The 15088-nt window shown below is 44.3% G+C and overlaps 1 protein-coding gene across 18 annotated transcripts in view; it reads right to left on the bottom strand.

Annotated features, from left to right (window-relative positions):
* The window catches only part of FNBP1 (formin binding protein 1), a 155541-nt gene that overhangs the window by 83115 nt on the left and 57338 nt on the right, over positions 1-15088 (bottom strand). For all 18 annotated transcript variants that reach the window (XM_029063498.2, XM_029063496.1, XM_029063497.2 and 15 more), the window contains exons 3-4: positions 9067-9123; positions 8180-8327 (exon numbers count right to left, since the gene is read on the bottom strand). In XM_029063498.2, coding sequence (XP_028919331.1) covers positions 8180-8327; positions 9067-9123 — 205 coding nt within the window. The remainder of the gene's footprint in view (positions 1-8179; positions 8328-9066; positions 9124-15088) is intronic.

Genomic DNA, 15088 nt, shown 5'->3' on the forward strand with positions numbered 1-15088 from the left:
ATGGGACAACCTGATTTCCTTGTATCTACCCCTGCGCTTGGAGCAGTGCTTCACAAAGTAAGAGCTTAACAAATACCATCAATGTTATTATTATTATTATCCCAGCTCTGCCAGTTGTTAGCTGGGTGACCTCGAGCAAGTCACATAACCTTTCTGTGACTCAGTTTCTTCAAACTGCAAAAGAGGGATTCTATAGCTGTTCTCCCTCCTACTTAGACTGTGAGCCCCATCTGGGACAGGGACTGTGACTAACTTGTATCTGCCCCAGCACTTAAAACAGTGTGTTTGACACACAGTAAGCGCTTAACAAATATCATTAGGAAAAATAAAATACCGGGGAAAGCAATAAAGGAAATTGAGAGTGGTGGTGGAAGCCAGATGGGGTGGAACTCAACTCTGATATTAGAAAAGGTCCCCAAATGGTTCTTCTGGAGCAAGGGTGACTGAGGGGGGTGGTACCATCCACATGGGGCCAGGAAGTGCTTAGTACAGTGCCCGGCACACAGGAAACACTCAATAAATATGATTAAATATATGAATACATATGATTGAATGAAGGGGCTGTCGTATTGTGGCATTTGTTAAGCACCTACTATGTGCCAGGCACTGTACTAAGCACCCAGGGGGTGACAGAATACAAGCAAATCAGATTGGACACAGTCCCTGTCCCACATGAGAATCCCAGTCTCAATCCCCATTTTACATATGAGGTAACTGAGGCCCAGAGCAGTGAGGTGACTTGCCCAAGGTCACCCAGCGGACAAGTGGTGGAGCTGGAATTAGAACCCATGACCTTCTGACTCATAAGCCCGTGTTCTATCCACTAGGCCCTGCCGCCGCCCAACCCCACTCCAGCCCCTCCTCTCTGCTGTTTCTGCAGCGGCCGGTCCGCTGCAGCCCAGCTTCTCCCCGGAGGCCACAGGCTGCGTGGCCAGTGTCTTCAGTGGCTGGAAGACAGCGGGTTTACTCACCAATGTGGCCACTGCTCTCGCCTCTGGCGTTGGGGTTAGAAATCTGTTTTCTACTTTCAGCCCTGAGATACCCAAAGTTAAAGGAAACTGCTACTTCAGGAGTCAGTTTTTTGGTACGGTTTCAAGTGGCTTCAAGGATTCTGAGAGTAGCCCTCCATTCAAACAGGAGGCTGAAAGGCACTGAAAAACTAGGGAAAACTCCCCTTTCAAGTGTCTCCAACATGTCAGCGGAGTTAAAAAAAAAAAATACAATACGCCTTTCCCAAGAACGTAGCCTAGGACTGATAGTTTTGATTCTTCCAAGGAGCAGGGGAGGAACCCAGAGTTGTCACCTGTTAACCCAGTTTTAAAACTGGATCAATCAATGGTATTCACTGCAGCGTGGCTCAGTGGAAAGAGCCCGGGCTTGGGAGTCAGAGGTCATGGGTTCAAAGCCCGGCTCAGCCGCTTGTCAGCTGTGTGACTTTGGGCAAGTCACTTAACATCTCTGTGCCTCAGTTCCCTCATCTGTAAAATGGGGATTAAGACTGTGAGCCCCATGTGGGACCACCTGATCACCTTGTATCCTCTCCAGTGCTTAGAACAGTGCTTTGCACGTAGTAAGCGCTTAACAAATACCATCATTTATTCACTGAGAGCTTACTGTGTGCAAACCACTGTACTAAATGCTTGGGAGAGTACAATAGAAGAATGTCGGTAGGTGCAATCCCTGCCTACAAGAAGCTTACGGTCTAGACGGGGAAACAGAAATTAGAATAAATTACAGATGCGTACATAAGTGCCGTGGGGCTGAGGGAGGGGTGAATAAAGGGTGCAAATCCAGTACAAGGGACGCAGAAGGGAGCGGGAGAAAAGGAAATGAGGACTTAGTCTTGGAAGGCCTCTTAGAGGAGAGATGCTTTTAATACAGCTTTGAAGGTGGGGAGAGTGATCGTCTGTCATATATGCAGCGGGAGGGCGTTCCAGGCCAGAGGCAGGACGTAGGCGAGAGATCAGCAGCAAGATACCCAAGATGGAGGTACAGCGAGTAGTTGGCATTACAGAAGTGAAGTGTGTGGGCTGGGTAGTAATAGCACAGCAGCAATCTAGGGTAGGAGGAGGCGAGGTGAATGAGTGCTTTAAACGAAATGGAGACAATGACAGGTTACCTAGGTTTTTGTCCTACGACTGAACTTTTCACACCCCATATGACTGCACCTAAATGTGCTCAATAAAGTATTTAGGAAATAGAGTACACAGATACGCTTGTGCTATGGAAATGTTCCCTGAAATTTCCATTCGTTGCATTAAGTTCTGCAACTTCGTGCAACGTTCTTATACGGTAAATAAACTTATGACTAAAATGACTACTTTTCGCTTCACAGAGGGCTCTCAGAGCTAAGGTCAATAACCTTCGAGCACTTTTAAGGTCTAGAAAGAAAGCATTCTACAAGATTACCATTCTGAGATGGCTTGGTGGACAACAAAATCACTTCCCCAACTACATATCCTCCTTTACAGTCCCATGTCCACTGCTTCTGCCAACTCAGTCCCTCTCTCTCCTTACTCATTATTCTCATGCTGTTGATTGTGTGCTCGTTATGGGTCAAGAACTGGACTAAGCCCAGGGATTGATGCACTCATCCATCACACTCAATCAGTGGTATTTATTGAGGGTTTACTCTGCACAGAGTATTGTACTGAGCACTTGGGAGAGTACAATACAATAGAATTAGCAGACACGTTCCCTGCCCGTAACGAGCTTACAGTCTAGAAAGGGAGACTCACCCCCGTTCCTTACTCTCTGGGTCCCATCCGCTGATTTTTCCAACCTCTCTCTTTCCAGTTATCTATTTCTGAGCTGTATAATCCAGGCTTGTGGCGGCAGGAATTGTGGAGGGTCCGGAATAACTGGGTTTGGCCATATTTGCATATAAAAGCTCCGGAGTCAGCTGGTCTGTCAGCACGCCTGAGGGTGAGCAGATGCAGAGATGCTGGCCAGCAGGTTGTGCAAAAGGTACTAGGAAGTGAGTACAATTGACTCTGCAACCCAATCCACAGGCTGCATGCAAGGTAAAGGTACGCACTGAGCTCCACAAGTGCAAGGAACTGTATTAAGCGTTTAGGTGGTGAAGTTCACAACCATGGAGCCAGTGGCAAGAGAAGACAGGACAGAAGAGCAACTGACAGGACAGGAGATGCAAAGCAATGCAGGAGAATCAAGGCAAGGGCGACCAGAAAGCTGGGATTGGTGTATTCATCGGTAGGAGTGATCGGGAGTTACCAGTGGAATATCGGGGCAGTTGTGAAACTGGATGAGATGTCCAGAGGTCTGGTGGAGTTTAACGTATTCTCCCAAGCGCTTATAACAGGGTTTTGCACACAGTAAGAGCTCAATAAATACAACTGAATGAATGAATGAACACTATTCCAGGTGAGAACTAGTGAAAAGTGAAGAATAGTTGAATAACCAATGGAGGGACTGTACCTCTATGGGAATCCTTTATTTTTTCTGTAACTGGTATTCATTTTGTGCTTACTAGGCACTGTACTAGGTACTGGGGTAGATAAAAGCAAACCAGGCTGGACACAGTCCCTGTCCCACATAGGACTCACAGTCTTAATCCCCATTTTGTAGATGAGGTAACTGAGGCCCAGAGAAGTGAAGTAACTTGCCCATGACCACACAGCAGACACATGGCAGAGCCAGGATTAAACCCAGGTCCTCTGACTCCCAGGTCCTTGCTCTTTCCCCTAGGCCACGCTGCTTCTATCTTATCCTGTCTATGCATGATCTATATAGTTTTGTAAGATATTACTAGGCATACATGTCTTTAAAATTTATCCTTGGAATTTGTGCAATCTTATATATCCCACAGGGAAACAGATGCAATGTTTCATTTAATAAAGGCAAAGCTGAAATCACGGAGAATAAAACCAAAGAGTCTATGATGTTACTACTAAATGGGAAGAAATAAAGCCTCTGAATGCAAGTCTGTCCAAGCTTATGTTGACTATTCTAGACTGTGAGCCCGTTGTTGGGCAAGGACTGTCTCTATGTGTTGCTGAATTGTACTTTCAAGCGCTCAGTACAGTGCTCACACAGTACATGCTCAGTAAATACGATTGAATGAATGAATGACTATAGTTTCCAGAACAATCATATATCATCACTCAAATCATGGCATGGCTCTTGCTGAGGATCTGGCTACCTTTGAGAAAATTATGCTAAAAAGAGATTAATTAGAATAGGAAAATCATATTCACACACAAAGCACAGGTGCAGAAACTGATTCACCCGACAGGGATGGAAGTAAAAATCTCAGCAGAGCAAGAGGAGGACAAGACCTGTGGCTACTACGGGCAGAGGTACACTGTTTTTCTGCTGTCAGCTATGCTGAGGTCCATGCCATTTTAGAGGACTCAAAATGCAGTTGACCTGGAGTCACTCACACTATCAGGGCCCATCCAGCAGCAAGTGGACCACAAATACCGTTAAGGTGCAGTTAGGTGGTTGGGCAGCAAGCAAATAATAATTCGGGAGGCAATACGTATGGAATGAGAGTGAACGTGAAGCCATTTGTGCTTACATCCAACCCTACTCAGGATATTGGCAGTTTGAACCAGGGTGATATGCCCGCCATTTGCCAGGAATCCTGCCCTGAGACCTATAATTACGGTCTTCTATTCCTTCCCCAGAGATTGGTCCCATTCAGCATTCTTTCTTTTATCCAATCTGACCCCGATGAAAGCATCTGTGCTTTATTTTAAACCTCATGATTCCTTTAAACTACCTCCTTTCCACCTACAATTTTGTTTTAAATGACCTCACTTTAGTGAATGCTGTTTTGCAGGAGGCATTGTGTCAGGTTGCGTAGTTTCCAATTCCCACAGCTCAGTGCTTTGACCGGAACACGTAGCCAGATTTCTAAAGAAGGGTTCTTGCTTCTCCAGATGGTTTGAGATTCCATCCAGGGAATTAATAATAGAATAGCTGGATAATCCAGAGAATTAATAGAGTATATGGATAATACCCACAGCCTTGGCTCCCACACTTGTTGATCTCCGTGGAGCAAGATGGATCTTGGGGGATGAGTTCTGAGGGTTGGCGGTTTGGCTTACATATTTCCCCATAGAATCTGGAGTTCTGAGTTTCAGAAGCTAAATCATTAAGCTCCTTCAGTACTTAGTTCTTTAGAAAACAAAGAACGGCCATATTGGATCAGGCCAACGGCCCATTCATTGGCCCATTCTGCCTCCAACAGTAGAACTAAGATGGTTTTGGCAGAAAAATGTAATAGTTACCCTCCTTACCTACATATCAATCAATCAATGATACTTAGTGAGCATTTACTATGTGCAGAACACTGTTCTAAGCACTTGGGAGAGAATGAGATAATTCGCAGACATGTTTCCTGCCCATATCCCTGATTAGGGAGGTTCCTTAATACAAATGACTCTCCTCCCTTCAAAGCCTTATTAAAGACATATCTCCTCTAAGAGGCCTTCCCTGATTAAGCCCTCCTTTCCTCTTCTCCCACTCCTTTCTGCGTCACCCTAACTTGCAACCTTTATTCATCCCCCCTCCCAGCCCCACAGCACTTTTGTATATATCTGAAATTTATTTATTCATATTAATGTCTGCCTCCCCCTCTATACTGTAAGTTCGTTGTGGGCAGGGAATGTGTCTGTTTACTGTTATATTGTACTCTCCCAAGCACTTAGTACAGTGCTTTGCACACAGTAAGCACTCAATAAATATGAATGAATGACTCTTGCTTTCCACCTCAACCCATTAAGATCCTTTCACCCATCAATTTATTAAAATCACACTTGGGACTTTAATAAACCTATGTCATCAAAGGGTTGCCTCCCTCCTCCCCCCCGTTATCCATGAACTGCACAGAGATAAATAAAGAGGGATTCTGGGCCAGAATTAATATTAACAATATCTAGAGTGCTTTTTCTTCAACAAAACCCAAGAGACGTCATATACTTCACAGCCCCACCACTCCAGGACAGAGCTGCCAAACTCTGCTGGTTCCAAGAGAAAAACTGTCCTTTTCCCAAAGCCCAGGACTTTGCAATAACCCCCTCTTTCGCTCCACCACAGGAGAGAAAAGATGGAGCCACAGACCGATTATTATTTAGAACATTAAGAAGGATATGACTGAGGCTGTGACAGCTAAGACTCTTGGACTCAGAGTGACAAGGAGCCTGAATCTCTGATCCTCTAGCCACAGCACTCAATCAATTGCACTTATTGAGCACTTAATGTGTCCAGGGCACTGTACTAAGTGCTTGGGAGAGTACATTATAACAGTTGGTAGATACATTCTCTACCTACAAGGAGCTTACAGACTAAAGGGGGAGACAGGCACTGATATCAAAAAAAATTATGGCTATAGATATAAGTGTAGCGGTCCTGAAGGACTGTTGAATAAAGGGTGAGAAATCCAAATGCAAGGGAGATGCAAAAGGGAAAGGGAGGAGAGGAAATGAGGGCCTAGTTGGGGAAGGCCTAGATTATGCTTTGAAGGTGGGGAGAGTGATATCTGTCAGATACGAAAAGGGAGGGTGTTCCAGGCCAGAGGAAGGACGTGGGCGACGTCGGTGGCGGGGATTTCTTTGTGTGGGTGTGATAATCATTGTCTGGCCTTTTAGACTGTTTTTCTGTTTTCGTTGCTTTGTCTTTCTTTATGCACCTACCCACCCCCTTATTTTTAGATTGTGAGCCAGGAGTCCAGCAAGGAAAGAGCAGTGGCCTAGGAGTCATAAGACCTGGGTTCTAATACTGAATCCGCCACCTGTCTGCTGTACGATCCTGGGTGAGTCACTTAACTTCTCTGTGCCTAAGTCCCCTCATCTGTAAAATGGGGACTCGAAAACCTGTTCTCCCTCTTTCCTAGACTGTGAGCCCCATGTGGGACAGGGACCGAGTCCGAACTGATTACTTTGTATGTATCCCAGTGCTTACCACAGAGGTTGGCACCTAGTAAGCACTTATCTACCACAATTATTACTAGTTCTCAAATTATTATTAGTTTTTCCCCAGCACTTTTACAGTATATTGCCCACATTTAATAAATACTATTATTACCATGCCTATAAGAAGCAGGGTGGCCTAGTGGAAACTGCATGGGCCTGGGAGGCAGAGGACCTGGGTCCTAACTTCTGCTCCATCGCTTGTATGCTGTATGACCTTAGGCAAGTAACTTCTCTGTGCCTCAGTTACCTCATCTGTAACACGGGGATTAATACTGTGCCCCCCAAGTGAGACGAGGATTGTGTTCGACTTGATTAGCTTGTATCTATCTATCAGTGCCTGGCACATAGTAAGCAATTTACAAATACCATTTAAAAAAATTGTAGTTTCCTATTTACAGGGAATGAAACTGAGGCACAGAGCAGGTGACCCGTCTAAGGAAAAACAGCTAGGTAGGACTAGACTATAAGCAGGATGTGGGCAGGGAATGTGTCTGTTTATTGTTATATTGTACTCTCCCAAGCGCTTAGTAGAGTGTTCTGCACACAGTGAGCACTCAATAAATATGATTGAATGAATGACTCCGTCCATTGCTCTTTCTTGCACCTCCTTCCCCATCCCTTAAACTCTTGCCTTGTCTTATGCCTTCAAGTCATCTCCGACCCATAGCGACATCACGGACACATCTCTCCCAGAACGACCCACCCCATCTGCAATCCTTCTGGTTGTGGATCCACGGAGTTTTCTTGGTCCAAATAGGGAAGCGGCTTACCCAGTCCTCCTTCTGCTCAGTCAGCTTGAGTCTCCACCCTCGACCCTCTCCCATGTCGCTGCTGCCCAGCACAGGTGACTTTTGGCTTGTAGCAGATTGCCTTCCACTCACTAGCCACTGCCCAAGCTAGGGATGGAATGGGTAGGCCTCTGCTTGACTCACCCACCCTTAGTCAAGACTGGTAAAGTACTAGAAACTCTCCAGGTGCCACCCTGACAGGGTCTTACACTCTTGACCCTTCTCTAAGCTTTTCTTGCTTCCACACCCATCCGATGAGAGACCTCTTGCCTAGTTGTAAACTCCATGGGGCAGGGGCTGTGTCTGCCAACTCTGCTGCACTGTCCTCCCCCAAGGGCCTAGAACACTCTTCTGCAAACAGTAAGTGCTCAGTAAATACCACTGATTGATTAAGCCCAACTTTGTATTCCATCAGCCACATCATTACTAATAAGAATGAAGTTTTCTTTTTACCGATTTCCTCTCCTGTTTCAGTTCTTGGACATAACGTGCTAACTCCAAGGTAATCTGTGAAGTCATATTCTCTGAAATAACTTCATGCTGCCCAGCATAATCATTCATTTCATTCAATGTGGACAGGAAAGCTTTACATGATGTATACCTGTAAAGTACAGAACATATGTATTACTTCATCTGTTCAAAAGAGCATACTCCGCTTTCTCCAATCAAGGTACCCATCTATTCTGACATTCAGCCTTTCTGGACCAAATGGGATACTATGGTAATTAAATCAAGCTCATTTGTAACAATTCCCCAAAAGGGATTCAAACAATTCATTACATATAGCATTCTCACAAAAATAGCTTGTAATTTAATTAGTTGCATATTACTATGCTCTCACATTTCTTTCTGCTTAATTAGTTTGGCATTTGACTTTCCCCGATATAAGAACTCAGAAAAATACCAGAGTATATACACACACTGTTCTCCACTAACTGCAGAACTTTCATTTGGAAAGTTTACTACTTTTATCTTGTTCATTTTATGGAATCTTAGTTTTACAAAACAACCCAATACAAACAGCTGACAGTATTTCCCAAGGGACAAACCTAGGAAGGGAGTCCATGATCTGTGAATCTTTATTTCAAATGATGTCAAAGATCACTTGGCAAAACTATCTCTTATGAATTGTTCACAGTAGGTCTCTTTCAACATTAAGATAATCTTGAATATTAGAATTAAAGGGAAACTCTTTCTAGGATTCTAATACTTTATTAACTAATATGTTAACTGACACTTATGATTTGAGAATGCTGTCAAATGAATATATACATTTTTTTCTCCTTCCCATCATAATTTGTTTAGGGACAACACCAGATAAAGAATTATAATAAACATACTTGTACTCTTCCTCTTCCTTGGAGTTCTTTTTAGGTTGGTATTTCTTTGAAAGATTCCTAAAATTAAAAAAAGAGAGATTTCACCAAAAATGGAAAGGATCTTCTTTTAATTACGGATTTGAGAACCAAAACAATTAGAAACGCTTTTGTATTTTGTTAGCCTCTCAGAAGCTGAAACTAATTTACTATTCTATCTTATATACTGGAAATGAAGTAAGAAATGCATACAAATATTGCCTGTCTCATTCAAAGATAACACCATGAAGAAAAAAATTTCCAGTTCATGAGTTCATTGAAACACACTGTTAGACACTTGGAACACTTCAGCTCATCATTCCCCCTCTGACCTTAGCTCACTGCTTTCCTACCACAACCCTGTCCGTACACTTGGCTCCTCTAATGCCAACCTACTCGCTGTACCTCGATCTCATCTACCTCGCCGCCGACCTCTCGCCCACATCCTGCTTCTGGCCTGGAGCACCCACCTTCTTCATATCTCAATATATTTGAGGCCCTCGCTGCCTACGGTGCTCTGGTGGAGCTGAGGGGAGCTATGAACACTGATGCCTGCGGGCCTGGTGAAGATCGCCAATGACATCCGCTTCCTATAGTCAGGCCCAGGCTTGGGGCTCAGGGAGCTGGTCCTGCCTGAGGACTAGCCTGGCACAGCATTATGCCAGGTAGAGAGCGGGCTCAAGGCCCATGGGCAGCCTCTCTTCCCCTCCGCCATGTTGGTTCTTCCATACTTGCCCCATTAGGCTCATTGTAGGCAGGGAATGTATCTGTTTGGTGTTGTATTGTACTCTCCCTAGTGCTGAATACAGTGCTTTTGCACACACAGTAAGCGCTCAATAAATTCGACTGACAGACCACCGCTCTCCCTATCTTCAAAGCCTCACCCGAGAGGCCTTCCCCAACTAAGCCCTCAACTCTCCTACTCCCTCTCCCTTCTGCATCACCCTTGCAGTTGAATTTGCCACCCTTTATTCACCCCTCCCTCAGCCCCACCGCGCTCGTGTACATAACACTAATTTACTTCTTTATATTACCCTCTGTCTCCCCGGCTAGACTGCAAGCTCACTGTGGGCAGAGAACGTGTCTACCAACCCTGGTGTATCGTACTCCCCCAAGAGCTTAGTATACTGCTCTAAGCACTCAATAAATATGATAAATTGATCAGTGCTCATAGTTTGCAGCTATGACAGTTTCTCACGAGGAATAGCCTCCCGCTAACTCTCAGTCGGACACAATTCAGTGTTTACTAAATCTGAAAACTCATTTAAAAAGAAAAGGAAAAAATTCCCAATGCCGGGGTATATTTCAAGACCACATGTCATGAAAAATAGCTAGAAATATCCCACAGATACATTTCCATTCCATCCAAATACACTTGGATTCAAACTGGAAGTTTACTGTGGACCGGGAATGTGTCTTCCAACTGTGGTGTATTGTACTTTCCCAAGCGTTTAGTACAGTGCTCTGCACACAGGGAGTCCTCAATAAATCCCACGGATTCAAAAAGAATCTTCTGACCTGCAAGTTTTACCAGTCCGGCAACTTGTTACTAGCCTATCCACGCTTGCCAGGGTCACACCTTGCTTTCTGACCAATCCACATATCATCGAGCAACAGGCTGGCCTACAGATAGATAATCATGGTCTAAGTAGTTCCCCTTCAGTCATAATTTTGCATAAAAACGTAACTATTAAAAGGGAAGTGGAGGTTATTAAATGAATATTAGATCTACCAGGTGACTTTACGTAAGCCCTGGATACGTGCTCATTGTCCTGGTTACTGAGAATTATTGGGGAACCTTACTGCATTACAAGGCTTCATTTATACAAAGAGAAACTGCCGCAAACTGACTGACTAATTTCCCACAATAAATCTTTCCAACCTACAAGGGTCTTGACATTCATTTCCTTATTTACTCTACAGTTAATTTTACCATTTCCTCTTTTGCAATGGAAGCTTTTTCACTTAAGCGATAATGAAATGTTTTTCACCCCAAAATACTGAAACGGAGAGCAAATATAATACATTTTGTCCTAGGAAATTATGACAGAAGAACTTCGCTGAAAAGATCATTTGTAAATGAAAGGATACGCAGTTTGCATATATTTTACTATCATTCTTTAAGTATACATACATTACACATACCTATATATCTATATTGGTACATATACAAATACACACACATCCAGGGCATAGAACAGTGCTTGGCACATAGTAAGTGCTTAAATACCATAATTATTATAAATACTTACTTCTATACCTATATATACCTACATAAAAACAGAGATGCAGCATGACCTAGTGGTTGGAACATGGGCCTGGGAGTAAGAAGGACTTTAGTTCTTATCCCAGTTCCACCATATGTCTGCTGTGTGACCTTAGGCAAGTCACTTCATTTCTCTGGGCCTCAGTTACCTGACCTATAAAATGGGGATTAAGAGTGTGAGCCCCATGTGGGACAGGGACCGGGACTGTGTCCAACCTGACCGACTTGTACCTACCCCAGTACTTAAAACAGTGCTTGGCACATAGTAAGTGCTTAACAAGTACCATAATTATTATATATGTGTGTGTGTGTGTGTGTGTACATATACATGTATGTGTGTATGTATATATGAAGAAGCAGCATGGGCTAGTGGATAGAGCACGGGCCTGGAAGTCAGAAGGTCATGGGTTTTAATCCCTGCTCCGCCACTTGTGACCTTGGCCTAATCACTTAATTTCTTTATGCTTCAGTTCCCTCATCTGTAAAATGGGGGTTAAGACTGTGAGCTCTCTGTGGGACAGGGACTGTGTTCAACCCGATTATCTTGTATCTACCCCAACGCTTAGAACAGTGCCTGGCACATAGTAAAGTGCTTACCAAATACCAAAACTATTAATTAATATTATGTGTATATTATGTGTATATTATATATCTATAAAGAGGGAGGGGGGTGGGGGTGTGTGGAAAGAGTCATTCCACAATGATTAGTCCTATTTTTGGACCATGGGAAGACCAGGTCTGGGTTCTAGTCCAGGTTCTGAAAGCAGAGAAATGTCTGCAGGGGTTATAATATCAGTGGTGAGGGTCTCTGACCCAGGAGGCTTCATAAATGAGACAGGCCCAGCAAGAATCCCGAAAAAAGCCTGGAAGTGGGGCAATGAAGACCCCAACAGCTACCAAGGCAGTTACCTGTTGGATTAGGGTACACAGCTTTAATGGCATTCTACAATCACTTTGGCTGTACCAGTGCTTAGTACTCTGCACACAGTAAGCGCTCAACAGATACCATTAATGATGATGGATCCTGGATAAACAGACCTTCGAATGGGCTTCCCTACCACTCAGAACAGTGCTCTGCACAGGAGATGCTCAATCAGTACCACTGATTGATTTGCAAAGGCCTGCAGCCCTGTTAACTTATTCCTGCCTCCATCTCTGGACTGTAAGCTCCTTGTGGACAGGGAACCTGTCTACCAACTCTCTTAAGGTACACCCAACCTCGATTGACAAAGATAAGAGTGCAAATGGGACTGTCCAAATCACTATCATCAGTGCCTCCATGGAAGTACTTGGTCCCGAAGACTCAAATCTTCTTGATGGAAAATTTCGTCATCACCTCACAGAGGTTATCCGTCAAGCTCCAGAACTCAACATAATTCAGTAAGCACGTGAGCTCTGAATTCCACTTGATGACTACGAAAGATAATGCAGGCACCCGCCACGATAGAACCGCACTGTGATCCTTGAAAACGTGGATGTATCATGAATGGCTGAATTGTCGGGTACATTCTCCCATACGCTTACATGTTATAAACTGGAATCTGTACCAGAACCTCTGGAAAAATATGACATTTCAGTATGTGCAATTTTCCGTTAACATTAAACATCGTCAAACTATTACTTATTCGCACAAAGCAATTCAAAGCATAAAATCGCAACATTAATTACATAAGGAGTTGTGATGTGATCATTAGCCTTTGCGGGCGACTGCAAAAATAAGAAGGGGGTGTGGGAGCTTGTTTGTATTGCTCCCATGAGGGAAGGAATCACGGGACAGGTGCTACGTATTTTGCCATATATGAATAACTCAATAAGTGAAAAGGAGCATGGTTTAGTGGAAAGAGCTTGGGCCTGGGAGTCAGAGTACCTGGGTTCTAATCATGGCTCGGCCAAAATCTTGCTGGGTGACTTTGGGCAAGCCACTTAACGTCTCTGTGCCTCAGTTCTCCTGCTCTCCCTCCTACGTAGACTGTGAGCCCCATGTAGGTCAGGGATTGTGTCCAGCCTAATTCACTTGTATCTACCCCAACCCGCCCAACAGGGTTGGACACATAATTAGTGCTAAGCAAATACCCTAAAAAGCTTGCTCTATAGACTGTTACTGGCTTTGCAACAAGTGAAAAATGTAGCGCTTAGAACAGTGCTTGGCACATAGTATGTGTTTAACAAATACTATCATTATTATTATTACCCAATTTATGTTAAGCAATAGCCTTTTTGGCATAAAACACTTTGCAATCCTTCTGAACATCTCCACCCACCTACGAATACTATCAACATCTTCTTCTTTTTCCATTTTTACTTCATCTGCTTTCTTGAAAATTGATGCAAGGCTTTTTAATTCAAAAATCTTAGCTGGTGAGAGAATTAAGATTCTAGCCTTGGCTGCCGTCATGTCAACCCCCTCCTCCACCATCCAGGAACAGGATATCACTGCTTAACTGAAAGCAGCCCAGAATTGGGGTGAGGTAGGAGGGCAGATATTTTAGTTGGACTTAGCAACCTTTTCTATCGCATGAGTCTGTGGAGTCTTCGTGAGTCTGTTCTGCTTTTGGACAGAGCAGAGAAGCCGGCTTCCAGTTTATGTATGGGGAGGAGTGGAAATAGTAGGGAGGGAATTGAATTTTCTGCAGTGGTTGGATGTCATGTCCATCAATGCTATTAATTGAGCACTTACTCCATGCAGAGCACTGTGTTAGCATTGGAGAGAGAATAATAGGGTAAGTACACCGAATCTCTGCACTCAGAGTTTACAGTTCTGTTGGATAGAGACACTAAAATAACTTATGGGTAAGGGAAACCACTGAGTATAAAAATATGTTTCAATTTTGCCAAGAAAGCAGGTGGCAAGGTCATCGGGTGAGGGGGAGGTGGAGGCACGGGTAGAAGTCAAGTCTGTGAATCCCTAAACTACAACTTGCTGTGGCTTGCTAAACTTTCAGGTGACCTCCTTTAATTGTAATAGACCAGTTAAACCAACGCTTCCTCTGATTGATTTCCCCCAGGTAGGACCTGAATGGTGGACACCTCTGCCAGTCTATCTGCTTAGTGACAACTTCCAGATCGGACACGGTAATGGTGGATGGAGACGGAGAGGGCGGCGATGGACACGTCCTCTGACTGGTAGAGACATCAGCCAGGGAGGCTCTGGAGACAAGGCCCAGGTGAGCAGAAGGTCCCACTCTATCTCCCCAGCCTCTTGGACATCAGGCCGATGGCGAAGCTTAAAATACTTGGGAAAGCACTCAATCAATGGTATTTGAGTGCTTGCTATGTTCAGAGCACTGTAATAAGCGCTTGGGAGAGTACAATATCGAAAGCGTTGAGTGGGTCAGGTTCTGTGACCTCATTGTGGACAATATTTGAGCATTTTGCCAAACAGCAGGATCACCGTCCATAAAGGCACATTTCCTTCATGAAATCGGAGCCAGCACATGAGCGGAAGAAACAAATCATGGAGTTGATCCACGATCGCGGGCTGGTGGTCCGAGATCAACAGAGGGACAGAGGTACAAGGGGGGTGAGGTCATTCATTCATTCATTCAATAGTATTTATTGAGCGCTTACTATGTGCAGAGCACTGTACTAAGCGCTTGGGATGAACAAGTTGGCAACAGATAGAGACAGTCCCTGCCGTTTGACGGGCTTACAGTCTCAGAAGACAGTGGGGCGTTGAAGCCGGGGATTTCTGATGAAAGAGGGGAGGTTCAGTGGGATGAGATCAAATGGGGGGACAATGGT

The sequence above is a fragment of the Ornithorhynchus anatinus genome, chromosome 4 (assembly GCF_004115215.2).
Source record: "Ornithorhynchus anatinus isolate Pmale09 chromosome 4, mOrnAna1.pri.v4, whole genome shotgun sequence".
NCBI lineage: Eukaryota > Metazoa > Chordata > Mammalia > Monotremata > Ornithorhynchidae > Ornithorhynchus > Ornithorhynchus anatinus.